The sequence below is a fragment of the Melopsittacus undulatus genome, chromosome 10 (assembly GCF_012275295.1).
Source record: "Melopsittacus undulatus isolate bMelUnd1 chromosome 10, bMelUnd1.mat.Z, whole genome shotgun sequence".
In the NCBI taxonomy this organism is placed as follows: domain Eukaryota; kingdom Metazoa; phylum Chordata; class Aves; order Psittaciformes; family Psittaculidae; genus Melopsittacus; species Melopsittacus undulatus.
Window position 1 is genome coordinate 8,253,695 of NC_047536.1, and position 12,982 is coordinate 8,266,676.

The following is a 12,982-nucleotide window of genomic DNA, read 5'->3' on the forward strand; positions in this document are numbered from 1 at the left end:
GTGTAAGTGCACATGGATGAGTGTACACAGGCTGGTGTGCCTGGGTACCCACCCCTGTGCACACTGCCAGCAAGGTGAAGGCAGCATCCTTTGCCAGCAAAGTCATTTATTTGATGGCACGAGAGAAATCACATGCAGTCATCAAGCTGGAAGGTGAAGTCCTAGAGGAAGTACCTGTGAAAGCAGCCTGTTGCTTATGACAGAGACTCAACAGTGCTTTACGATGCCATAAAACAATCTTCTACAAGAGTAAGTGTGGAAAGTACTTCTTAAGCAGAGGTATGGAGCTCAGGTTAGTAATGAACTTGGAGCATGCAATGAAAACTTGGCACAGCTAGTGCAACAGCCCTCCTACCTCTCCCTGTCTTTCCCTCAAGCACACAGCTCAGGCAGGGTGGCTAGGACCAAGCCCTGCAGCTCCAGGCTTGGCTCTGCAAACAGCTTTGGAGACACTGACTGGATTTTAATTTCATATCACCAGGGCATCATCCATCATCCAGGATGATACCACTGCACAGGGCACCCACACAGCACCCAGGGCACTTTGTACTAAAGGGTGAGGGTGAGAGGCAGAAAAAGGGAGAGGTTTTTATCCAGTGGCTTAGGAGGAGTTTCTGATGTAGCTGTCCCATGACTTTGAATGTTTTAACTCCAGGATTTAAGCTCTGGGGTGCATGCCCCTCACTCAGTCGAAGAATTTGGAAGCTGCCATGCATGTGTCAGAGCCTTTCTTCTGAGAAACACAAGTAGAAATGGGGCACAGCAAACCCAGAGAGCAACCCAGAGCAGGAAGCTTGTAGATGGAGACACAGAAACCCACAAGAGCTCAACCTGGCAAGCCTTACACAGCTGGATTATGTTATCCTGAGCCTCTGTCCACTGATTTCTTCTTCCCCAGCCTATCTCCAGTGAGATATTAACTGGCCCTAACCTTTATTATTTCTCCCCAGAAAACCCAGTGCTATCCCCTGCAGCTCACTGCTTTTCCAACTCAGTTTTGTCTGCTAGGGAAAGCTTTCATGGGTACACTCTCCACACATGTGGGCAGCATGCTAACTGCTTGATTGCAGCTACGGATCTGCAGAAGCAACTTCTTGCCATTAAACAGAGTAGGTATTTCCAAGAGCAGGCAATGGGAGCGAGCAGAACAGCCCTCCATGCAGCAATCAGTGTCACGTACACTTTCTAGAAGGGGAAGCAAACACCCATGAGCCACAACAACCTTTATTCCTTAAGCTTCACCAGAGGGAGCATTTCAGAGCATCAAAAGGATTTAAACCTGTCCGGCTGCTGCTGCGGCATAATTAACAGTTGCACAGTCAGCTCCACCAGCAGCTGACAAAGCCTTAGCTGCAATCCTCCATTTATCACACTCTCGGGTATTTATAGATCCACAGCAAGGCAGGGGGCAGAGAGAGAAGAACCGGTGAGCTGCCTACCAGGAGGGATAACATTTGCTTTGAGCCACATGGCATTTCCTTGGGCCCTGGTGAAGCACATGGGACACCCTGGGGTCCAGCAGCTCAGCACTGGGATGCAAGGGCAGGTCCTCTTGGGTGGGAGATGTTGAGGCCCTTTGGCAGACAGGGGCACTCAGGCTGCTGCAGTCGGGTGATGGGGCAGACAAGGGTCCTGTGGCCTCAGCAGGAGCCCTTTCACCATCAGGAATTAGCCCACTGTTGTTGTGGTCCCTTCATGCTCACATCTGCCCCCACCAGGAGATGCAGGTGGTGGGAGGCCAGCCTGATCTCCTATGACACTGATTACAAACTGACCTTGGACTGTGTCATTTGTTATTCTTCATCTCTCCTCCATGTCATTTACAACCCAAGGCCTTGCCATAGGAGCTGGAATAAGAACAGCAATTATCCCTGATCTGCCTTGGAAATCTGTGAGGAATGAGGGGTCACTGGGATGTTTGACTTGAGGGCTGGAAGGCGATGCTGGAGCTGGCAGATCTGGGCAAGGTCTGCAGTGAGATCCCAACTGCTCTGGGCTGGAGAGGGAAGGAGGCTGTCATCTCAGTTCTCTTTCCCAAGGGAAGGCATCCCATAAAAACTGCCTCATATCTCTTTGGCATTTTCACAGCTTTCTCAGCTCTGAGCAGAAACTGCTCACAAACAGCCATGTTCCATTGCAGAGGACTGTGTTAACAGCCACTCTGACAGTAATCTCCTCTGCACTGTGTTGCACCAAGCTATATCCAGGAATTATCAGCAATGGTTTTATTTCCTGCTGTGGCTTTATGACCCCACCAAGATCATAAATGCATCTAAAGTCTAACTAAGTCAATTTGATTTTCTCCATAAACAGTCTTATAAAGAAAATTATGGCAATGCTATTCCAAAGGGGAAGGAAGGTCATAATCCTTGCAGCTAACAAGACTTTTCTCCTCTACTGACTTGCTGTTCAGGCACAAAACTGCCCCATTACTCATTGCTCCATGGCTGATGCAAAATCCTGATGCAGCCTCCCTGGGGAGTGGCTGTGATGGGCTGCAAGGACCCTTGGAGAGAGGTGCAGTGTGCCCCAAGAGCAGACCCCCACCTGCACCCGAGGCACACTCAGCACACCTGTCCATCCAGCCCTGCAAGGCTCATACTGGCCTCTTCAGTCAATTTACCTTCATCTGACACTCACAACCTTGCTCCAAGGACCTGCAAGCAGCTGGGCATACCATGCTCTTTAATCCATTTGAAACAGACTTTTGACCACAAGAACACATTTTTCTGAGGAGAGACAGTAGGGTTTTGTTTCCATACACTTTATTTACAACAGATTCCTGTCCCTGGGCTCCTGAGTGGCTCTAGCCGAAGCTAGAGTTCCCTTCAGTGGGATATCTTTGATGCTGTATTTCTATGATGAGGCCAGGAGAATATTCACATACTAAATATGCAGCATAGAAGGTGTTTTTACAGATGGAGCTAATGAAATAAAAGCTATTCATGTACTTGGCAATACTACGGAGCCTTTTCAGCTCACACCAGGGACTCACCCTTGGGATGCAGAAGCAGAGCCAGCAGGATGCTGCCCATCCCAGCCCAGCAGGACAGGTCCCTGTGTCCATTTCAAAGCTCCCTCTGGCTGCACACCCAATGTGCTGGAGGTGTGAGACTGCCCTGCCCCACTGCTACCAGTGACAGTGACAGCACCATGCATGCAGCTGCACAGCATCCAGCTGTGTATGGGGAAGGCAGACCAGATTCTGCCAAGCACTGAGAGAATCGTGGCCATTGCAAGCTGCAGCACAGGTTTTCCTGGTTTACAGTGTATGAAGAGCAGCTGGGGATCTCAGATACATTTTCAGGGGAGGAAACCTGTAATTCCAGCCATGGAAGTCATGTAAACCCCTGTCTGTTAATAACAGCAGGAGAAGGCACCTCTCCTCCCCTGCACCTCACAACACAGAAGGCAAGTACAGTCAGCTGAATGAACTGCATGCAGTTCTCTAGAACTTCTTTGTTTGTTTGTAAGGGAAGTGTTTTGCTGTTGCCAAGTTTGTTGCTGTTGTTTCGTGGCCATTGAGGAGCTGCAAACTCCATGCACAGGGTGTCTGGAAAATAAATGAGCCTCTGCAATCTGTTTGCTGCCTTGACTCGGGCTGTGTGGGAAGAGAAGGGCAGTCCAAAAATAAAGGTGGCAAAAGATGAATATACATTAGTGAGTGAAGGAGCGAGTGGGACTGGTGGTTCTCACCCCTGCTGCAATCAGGCCATAACCTCCACTGCTGCACATCTGGGGAGGTGAGTGAGTGGCTTCACTGTCTTGCATACGAAGTTGCCTTGGGGTGTTCATTTCTCCACAATGCAATTTGTAAAGGAATGCACCACAAGAGAGGATGCTGGCATCCTGTCTTTCCCCAGTTATTCTGCATTGGGCCACAGTATGGGCACTGGAAATGCACATAGAATAAATCACCACATAACAAGGTACAGGTCTGTCTGTGAGCTTTCCTGGTAGGTCTGAGCTGGCTGCAGCCCCTTTCTTGTGTGTGGGTGCACACCTTGAGCTGCACAGCCAAGAGGCACAGCACAGGAGCTGCTTACCTTCATGCCTGGCCCCTGAGCCTGGGGCTGTGATTCTCTGCGAGGAAGCGGAAAGCACCACCAGGGCTCCTCCGAGGAGTGGATGTCAGACCTTGCCTACAGCTCCTCTCCCCTTTGCCTTAGTGTCCCATTTCAACCCTCCCTCTCCCCAGTAGCCAGCCCGATGGTGGTTAATGCCAGGGCACCATGTGGAACAAGATTTTTAGGCATAAAGCTTGTGTCACTCACAGACCCCTGCAAAGCTTCCTCCTGTGATTGCCATTGCAGCAGCGATACCTGTTCTGTGGCACCACCTCTAACACCGGACAGGACTGTCCCATGCTGGGGGCCCTTACAGCCAGCTCCGAATGTCACCCGGTCAGTGGGGGCACGGCTCCAGCCCGGAGGTGCTGCCGCTCACCTCCTGCTTCCGCACACCCCTGCGGGCGGTGGGTGCGCTATGGGGCTCTCCGCTCCGCTCCGCTCCTCCTCCGGAGCCGGGGCCGGAGGCAGCGCTTCGGCCTCACCCGCTCGGAGCCGCGGGCACCGGCACAGCCCCCGGCGGCGGCTCCGAGGGCGGAGGCGTTCGGGGTCGGCCCCGGCTCCGGCAGCGAGCGCGGCTCGATCGTGCCCCCCAGCGCCCACCCGAGACACGGGTCCCGGCACCTCCTGCCCCACAGCCCTTTCCGACGGGGACAGGGGTGAAAACCCATCCAAGCTCTTCTCCCACAGGACAGCCCTTGAGAAGCCGCTCGTATTACCCACCAATTGGCAATGTCTGCTGAAATCCACACCTTCCCCATGCCTGCCCCATGCCTGCTGCTGACAGTTCAAAGTTGGTTTTGCATGCTCTGACAATGCAAAGACTAAAACTGCTCTCAACTACATCCCAAGCCCGTCCCCATTAGGCAACAGTCTTTACACACAGCTTTACAAAGACACCTGGAAGTTCGGGTCTTCAGCATCCTGGAGAGCATCCTTGTTCTTGCTCTCCTCCTGCCGAACCTGGTACCATTCAGCAAACCGCACAGCATCGTGGATGCTGTGGAAAGCCAGCGGCCCACCACTGTCTGCCTCACCAGCCCAGCCTCCCTCCTGGAGCCGGTGGCGGAGGGAGGAGTTGCAGTTGGCCAGGAGTACCTGGACACCGATCTCCTTATAGTCACGACGTGTCTCCTTTAGCACTGAGAGACCCACAGTGTCTATGAACTGCATCGCCCCACAGTCAAGGATGAGGGTGTGCATATCTACAGAGGGAGGACAGGCATCTTCTGGAGGCTTCCCAGACCTTTTCTTGGCTTGTTTCAGGCAGACAAACCTGGTGTTGAAAAAGCTCTTTCTGTTGCCTGTGTCTGCATTTGCCTGGGCCTCCACCTTTTGGTGCTTAGCAGCCAGCAGGACAGGATTTACCCCTGTTTTCTGGTAGAGAACAGTCTTGAAATAGTCCTTGTTGGCATAGTAGAGAGATGACTCGAAGCGGAAGATTTTGATGTTGGCAATGCTGCTGAGCTGCTTGTACATGGACTGGTCCTCATAGATTTCCGTGCTGCTGACCTTGCCCAGCAGCATGGCCCGGGGTCTCTGCGTGCGGAAGATGACACAGAGCAGAGCGAAGCAGACACCCACGAGCAGCCCAATCTCTGTGGTGATGAGTGTGGAGCACAGCATGGTTGTCCACCACACCACCGTGTCCAGCTTGCTGAGCTGCCACATGCGGGGGATGTCACAGAACTTTGTCAGACCCCCCCGCAGGTTGACAATGGTGACCACCCCCAGGATGGAGGTCTGCAGCGAGTAGAAGAGCGGGGCAATCCACAGCAGCACTAGCAGCAGCACCAGGGAGGTGACCAGGCCTGAGACCTGGGTCTGTGTCCCTGTGGACTCCTTCAGCAAAGTCTTGGTCAGGGCTGCAGAGCTGGCAAAGCAGTAGAAGAAAGAAGGGATGAGGTTGCACATGCCAATGGCAATCATCTCTTGGTTGGCACGGACAGGGTAGCCATGCTTTTTGCCAAAGATTTCTGCCAGGGAGACAGTCATGGCAAAGCCAATAACAGCAATGGGCACAGCATCAACTGCCAGGCTGGAAAACAGGTTTATATCTGGTAGAGTGGGTTTCATGAAACCAGTGGGGATATCCCCACAAACATCAGACTTGTATCGCTCTTCAAAGTTAAAGTAGTAAGATATTACTGTGGCTACAATGACCACCAGCAGCTCTATGGGGAAGGGAGCCTTCATCTTATCCTTATACCGGTCATTGATCTCTTTGACAGGCACTATGATGGCCAAAGCAACCAGGCTGGTAACCAGGTCACAGATGTTGGTGTTCTGGATGTATCTGAAAAGGTCAACCCATGTGAAGATGAAGGACCCTATGCCTTCGTGACGAGGGATTTTCAGTCCCAGGAGATACTTCATCTGGGAGGTGATAATGGTAAGGCTGGAGCCGGTCACAAAGCCACTGAGGAGAGGTTCTGACAGGTAGACAGCCACAAAGCCCAGCTGTAAAACCCCCAGCAGGATCTGAAAAGCAAGCCAGCCATACCTTTAGCATCAATGAGAAGGGCTGGAAGAGGTAGCTGTCAATTTATGTCAGTTTGCTTCCACTTCTATTCTGTCTGCTGAGCAGTCAATGTGAGGCAGGGGACTTTGTCTTTAGTAGTTAATCTGGCGTACAACAGACTAAAGAGACCTACCTGTAACACCTGTCTGTGGCTAGGGTGCCATACAAAGAAGCCTACAAGGTCCCTACCACTGTCTCCTTACAAGCAATAAGGGCACAGAGTTACCACAAAGTCCAGGAAGCAGCTCCATCAAAGCATCACTTGGTGGCATATAACTGGTGTGATGCACAGAATATTAGTTGTCCCAGTAAAGAGCCTGAAGTTGTCCATCGACATCTAGGCTCAGGCAGTGGGGACATCCCCAGGGAGCACGGGCTTTGAAGGAGCTGATGGCAGGGCCTTTGAGAGCTGTTCTTGCCAGCATCAAACCTGCTCTAACCTGCACCAGGAGCTGGCCCAGCTCCAGGACTGGGGTGGTGGGAAAGTGATTCTTTCTCCTCCCTTGCTGTGTCTGATCGTAAGGACATACAAAGACAAGGCTTGTCATATGGGAGGAAACAAAACCCCCCATTCAGTCATGTTTGTGGGTTTCTAAATCACTACATTTGATTCATGGGTGTCAGGGTCTAGCCACATCAGGAAAGGTTTCTCATGACTTGTAAGTCTAAACCAAGACAGGAGCTTCGAGACCTTTAGCACAGAGAAGTTCCTAGCAGGGAAAGGTCAGAAAGGAAACAGCAGAACAGCAAATACTTGTACCTGGTAAAGACCAACCAGAAAGCTCAAAGAAAGGGCCACAGTGATGGCATAGCAGCTCCTGTCACAGGCACTCGTCCCATTACTGGAGGAGGTGGAGTTGCCCAGCAGTGAAAAGTCAGCACTGTCATCACTGTACCCTGCTAGCTGGAGGTGCCGGGTCACAGACTGCCCGATCATCAGGCACAGGACCCCAAAGGAGCCCACAGAGTTATGGCGCGAAGTGGCCATAACAACATAGATGATGTTGCAAAAGAAGTTGGTGTAGACTCCGTAGATGGGATCTTGGTTGGCTAAGAGGGAGTAGGAGATGGACTGAGGGATGGCGACTATCCCCACCAGAAGCCCAGATATGACATCCCCAAGCAACTGTGTCTTGATGTTGTAACGGGGAAGCCAGTCCAGCACTGGGAACAGCCGACAGAAGAAGGTGGTGATGGTTTGATGATTGCATGTGCAGACCTCTCTGGCTTTCTTTAGGATGAGTTCCTTGGTGCTGAAGTCTGCAGGCTCATACTCCTCCAGTTTCACATGTATAAAGTTTGCAGGAGGCTCTTCTGGCATTGGGGAGCACAGTGTGTCTTTGCTCTGTCGTGACTTCTGTCTTGACGTGTCCTCCATTGCACCAGGAGAGCTAAGGCAGGAGAGCAGGCAGCTATGAAGTGTTGCAGTTAAGTACATAAGGTGCTTTGCTTAGCTCCAGGGCTCGTGCAGATTGAATGGATAAATAAATGAAAATAACCTCAGGCAAACCAAACAGAAAAGCACTTTCCTATGGTGCTGGTTAATTTGTTGGTTTTCATTTATGGGCTTGATTAACCACAACCCTGAGACCATGGTTTGAATTGCATTCACACTGGCACAGGTGCCCACATCAGGGACAGAGCTGTAAAGCCCCCTGCGCTCCTTCCCAACATACCTCTTGTTTTGAAACAGTCCAGCAAAATGGGCTAAAATCAGACAATATCATTTCACTGAACCTAACGCTTTGTCAGGAACTCTGCATTTCCTGATGACACATTCACTTAACCAAAACCCATTTTGTAAATGTTGGGATATTCCAAGTGATGCTTTGGGAATGTAACACATGGATAAAGGAGGCAATGTGCAATATAAGTTTTCCTTTAACTTTTCAAAATATTTAAGTACATTGCTAGCTTGCATCAAACAGGCCCATCACAGGGGCTCCTGTCTGCAGAATGGAAGTGTCTCACTTCTTCAGTCTGGTTAAGTAACACAGGCACCTCCCAAAGCTGCTCCAAGATTTTCAGTTAAAATGCAGGCACAACAAAACAGATCTTTTAGTCAAAAATGAACAATATACACAGAGAGTTCTCCCAAGAGGAGATCCAGGGTGGCTGCAGTTCAGACACAGAACTGGGATGATGAGAAAGCCCGTTCTCCTGCCCCACAGGTTTGATTCACATCAGTAGTCCCATCCCAAATCTCTTACCTCTGGCTGCACAAAGACACACGGGGTGTTTTCTCACTACCTGGAGCTTCTCCCCTGTGGACAGATCTGTCTCCTCACCTCGCAGCACACAATGAACAGACAAAGCTAACGACTGCAAACCTGTTGCCTTCGCCTTCCTTCTGGACCCTGTGCCACTTCCCTTGGGAAGAAATCTGAGTTACTCAGCCAAGTGATTGGCCCTTTTATTTCACTCCAGCCGATGCCAAACAGAGCTGTATTTTGAAAACAAACATCGTTCTGGGAGAGTATTTTTGATGGAAACTTGTTCCGGCCATTAAGAATAATTGAAGGGTTTTAGAGAAGTGCTCCTGCCAGATCACAGTATTGCTGGTATCTGGAGATGTGTTTGCTAAACAAGGAGAGCCATGGAAAGAAATTTCCATGCCTGTGCTATTGCTCTGTCCCTCCCTGAACTGAGAGGCATGGTTGACTGAGTCCTGTGGGCTTCTCCACCCAGGTTTTCATCTATTCTGGACAAGCTTTTGTTCCAAAAACCAATCAAAAAGCAGAACTTGTTCCAGAACAACTTTTCTTTCCCAGTAGCTGCCTGCCCTCCCCGTCTGCCTGTATCACTGCCTGGCCACTTCCAGCAGCACCAGCTTCACAGGGGCTTTGTCAGACGCAGCTCTGCACAGACAGCAAAGAGGTGACGATGACACAGGGTACTTTAGGTAGATAGAGAACTCACAATGTGTCAAACCTGCACAATCCACCTTCTGCACATGCCTTTTAGAGACCAGAGTGGATTTTTTTAGCACAAATGAAGGATTTTGCTTTGCAGAAGTAAACACAATTTGGTAAAATGCAGGTCTGCCTTTCTTTTGTAGGTAAAGGTGATCAACTGCATTAGCAATGAGGACAAAAGGTAACATTCCATCATCCTGCATTGAAACAACAGCCTCATAAATACCTGCTGTAACTGTTCTGCCCTTGTGATCCCTGCAAACAACCTACACCAGACCTCTCAGCACACACTCCCACTCACCTCATTCTTCACCCTTTGCTTTCCATCTCTTTTCCATCAACCTTAGTCCCTAAGATTTTGCTGGCTTTCATTGCTCTATGGAGCAGGAATAACGCCAGACACTGAGGGAGCTTGGTCCCTTCCTCTGCTCCTGGCACTGGCTGTGTTTTGGGCTTGGGGAGGGGGCTGAGTTCCCACAGTGTTGAGGGAGATGGTGTGGGCTGTGGAGGCCATGGCTATGAGCTATGGCTGTGGGCCATTTTCACAGGGCTTTGATTTAGATGCTGGGGAGACACCCTGGGGGAAGAGGAGAGGAAGATGAGCATCCTGAGCTGCATTTATCTCATCAGTGGAAGCCTGTATCTCAGTAATTAGAAGTAAATAAATAAGAAACATCAGTGCTCTCTGGCAGCAGGAAGAAATGAGAGCACATGGTAGAGGAGACAGCTGCTCAATGTATTTAGCTATTTATATGCATTCTTTCTTCTCTGCCAGTCCTCCACAGCCCATATATTTTCAGGTACATCTGTTGATAGCTCCCCTTTCCCTTTCTCTTCTTTCAGTAAGGGACTGTATCTTTCCTTAACTTTGTCGTTCCTCCTGTCTTTAAAAGATGATCCCTTCATATGCTTTATAATCCTTCCTAGGCATTGCTCATTCTGTGTCTTGGCCTGCCTGACGTAGTCTCTACTTACTGATTAAGATTTTCCACCTTCTTCCTCAGCAAATGACCCAAATTTCTATTCTCTGTATGGTTCCTTCATCCTGAAATTCAGCCACTGAAGAACTGGTGAGTCAGTCACCGAAGAGCTGACCAGGCTGGTCTTTTAAGCCAGCTTGTTTGCTGGGATGACCACATCTGAGCACAATTCATCTCTGGGTTTTGCTCTTATTTAGGAAGAATTAATTTCCAGTTCTGGATCTCTGACCTGTCCCCCATGAAAATGGGACAAAGCACTTTTTCCATTTGTGACCTATAACCTCCCCCCTGCCTTCATAGCCTGCTGCTGGTTTTCTTTCCTACTGCCACCTTCACTCATGTAATCTGGAACTCTTTTGTTTACTGTGATTTGTTTTACCACCAGATATTGCTTGATAAGCCATGCAGCCATGCTCTTCCACATTCACAGGGCATAGGCTTTGGGGAGCAGTTCTTTTCCATTCCTTCTGCCTCTGTGCCTCCCCTGCCATCCTCCCCTACATTTTCTTCCTCCCTTTCTTATGCACAGCTTCCCAGTTGCTTTTATACACTCAACTTTAAAATATTCCATACTTTCACTGCAATCACATTCTCAAGCTCCTCGTCCCAGCTGGCTTCCCCGTGCATTTCTGTTCTGCAGAGGTTCTCAGCACTGAACTCTTCAGAACAGCAAACCTTCATGCTAGGACAGGTTCTGTGTGGTTCTCTCTGTGATGGAAGTTCAGGCTGCAGCTCTGAGGCCATTTTATGTTCTCCATCCTGGCAGAAGGGGTGTAAGAACATAGTGACACTGAGCACTATGTACATCTCTGAAACCACTTTTACTGCATGAGGTGAGGCAAGGGCAGGAACCACAAACACTTCACCTGTGATCTAAAAAATGTGTATCAGACAGCTTAAAAAAGAAACCCACAACAGAACTTCATGTGACCTTGAGCCAGTGAGGCTGCACTGCTCCAAATGCAAGGTCACTACAGCTAAGTGCTGAAACTGTTTGTTTTCAAACTCATCTTGAAGAGTTGTTCTTTATTGCCACTATAAACTCAACTGTTTAGCTCCATTCTGGCCAAGGCTGGGTTGGGGAGTTGGTATTAACTTGAACCATGCAACTGTAGGCAGGATGTTGCCTGCCAGTAACATGGCACCCTCTGTTTTCAAGACAAGTAGAAAGCATGAAATCCCAAGTTTGCACTTATGGCATAGTATGAGAGGAATGTAGCATCCATCTATGCAACAGCCATTGCAGCCAGCTAGCAAGAGAGCAGCACAAGTTCAAGCTTCAGGTACAAGCAAAATGCAGTAGTGGGCTGTTGTGTTTTCTATCCTAAAGCAGAAAAAAACCCATGAAATTGTGTCTGAGATTGTTACCCAGGCACTTTCCAGTGGGTAAGTGTTGCAAATTCAAGTCTCGCCACTGTGTCAATGCATCACTTCTGTTTAGCAGCATGAGCTGGCATCACTCATTTCCTTTAGAACAGAGCTAACTGCATTGCACAAGGATTTTTGATTTGCCTTAAGGCTTGTAAATACACTTACAACTGTTTGGCTTCTGGAAGCCTTTCAAATAGCAGCACACATGTCTTGGCTCCATAAATGGGCCCACCTGGCTTAGTACACGGCTGCACCCCTCTGCTCCACAGTTACTTATCACATGCAGCTTTACAGAAAAACAAGGCGAGTGAGCCAGATAATGGTGCCAGGTATCTAAGAGAGATGCTTGTCTTTCCCTTCAGATTTGGGACTTGACAGTCTTTTCAGATGGCTGCTGGATCAGTTCCACTTGGAAATGAATTGTCAATACGTATACATTTGCAAATCATCATCTTCTTTTTTAAGGGAAATAGAAGGAAAAGGAGACAAACCCAGAACTGGTCCAACTGCTGAGATACAGCAAATGCCACAAAAGCATCCAAAGGCAAAAAACCTGAACAGAACGTCTCTGATGGTTTCTTGGAAAGCAATTATTCACGTTTCTGCAAGAGGTAACAACAGAGAATGTGGAAGCAGTACACCAGGTCATCCCAGAAAATAGAACAGCTTTTGCAGCCTCCCACTACTTTGCAGGGAAGTTTATGCTAACACACAGGGATCACAGCAGAGCATGCAATGTGAAGACAAAGTTCTCTCCAGACATAAACACTGTGAGGCCAAAAATGTCACTCACCCTGTGAGTGCACATGGTAATGCAGTCACAGCACTCCGGAGTTTGAGAGGGACCAGGGAACCTACAAATAAACATGATAAAGAGCATCTATTTAAGCTACAGCTCGCTCCCAGCAATTAACCATGCAGACAGACATGCAAGGAGCACTTTTTAGTCTGTTTTGAAAGCTGTGAGATAGACCATATGTCCTTGCAAAGCAACCAAGTGCAGAGGTAGCGGATCTAAAAGGATGTGGCTGCAGAGGTCACACACCCATCAACTGTGCAGCCACTGAGGACAGCACACAGTGGTCCACTCTGCTAACATCCTGCTACAAGCCCTTCCTCCAGCACTGA

General features: G+C 49.3%; 1 protein-coding gene across 1 annotated transcript; it reads right to left on the reverse strand.

Annotated features, from left to right (window-relative positions):
* Window positions 1–4,870: 4,870 nt before the first annotated feature.
* LOC101875602 (sulfate transporter-like) lies at window positions 4,871–7,978 on the reverse strand. Its single transcript, XM_013128020.3, has 2 exons — window positions 7,349–7,978; window positions 4,871–6,548 (listed from the first exon to the last, which is right to left on the reverse strand). Exons 1-2 carry the CDS (start codon window positions 7,964–7,966, stop codon window positions 4,956–4,958), a joined length of 2,211 nt encoding a protein of 736 aa, XP_012983474.2. The 5' UTR covers window positions 7,967–7,978; the 3' UTR covers window positions 4,871–4,955.
* Between the last annotated feature and the right edge of the window lie 5,004 nt (window positions 7,979–12,982).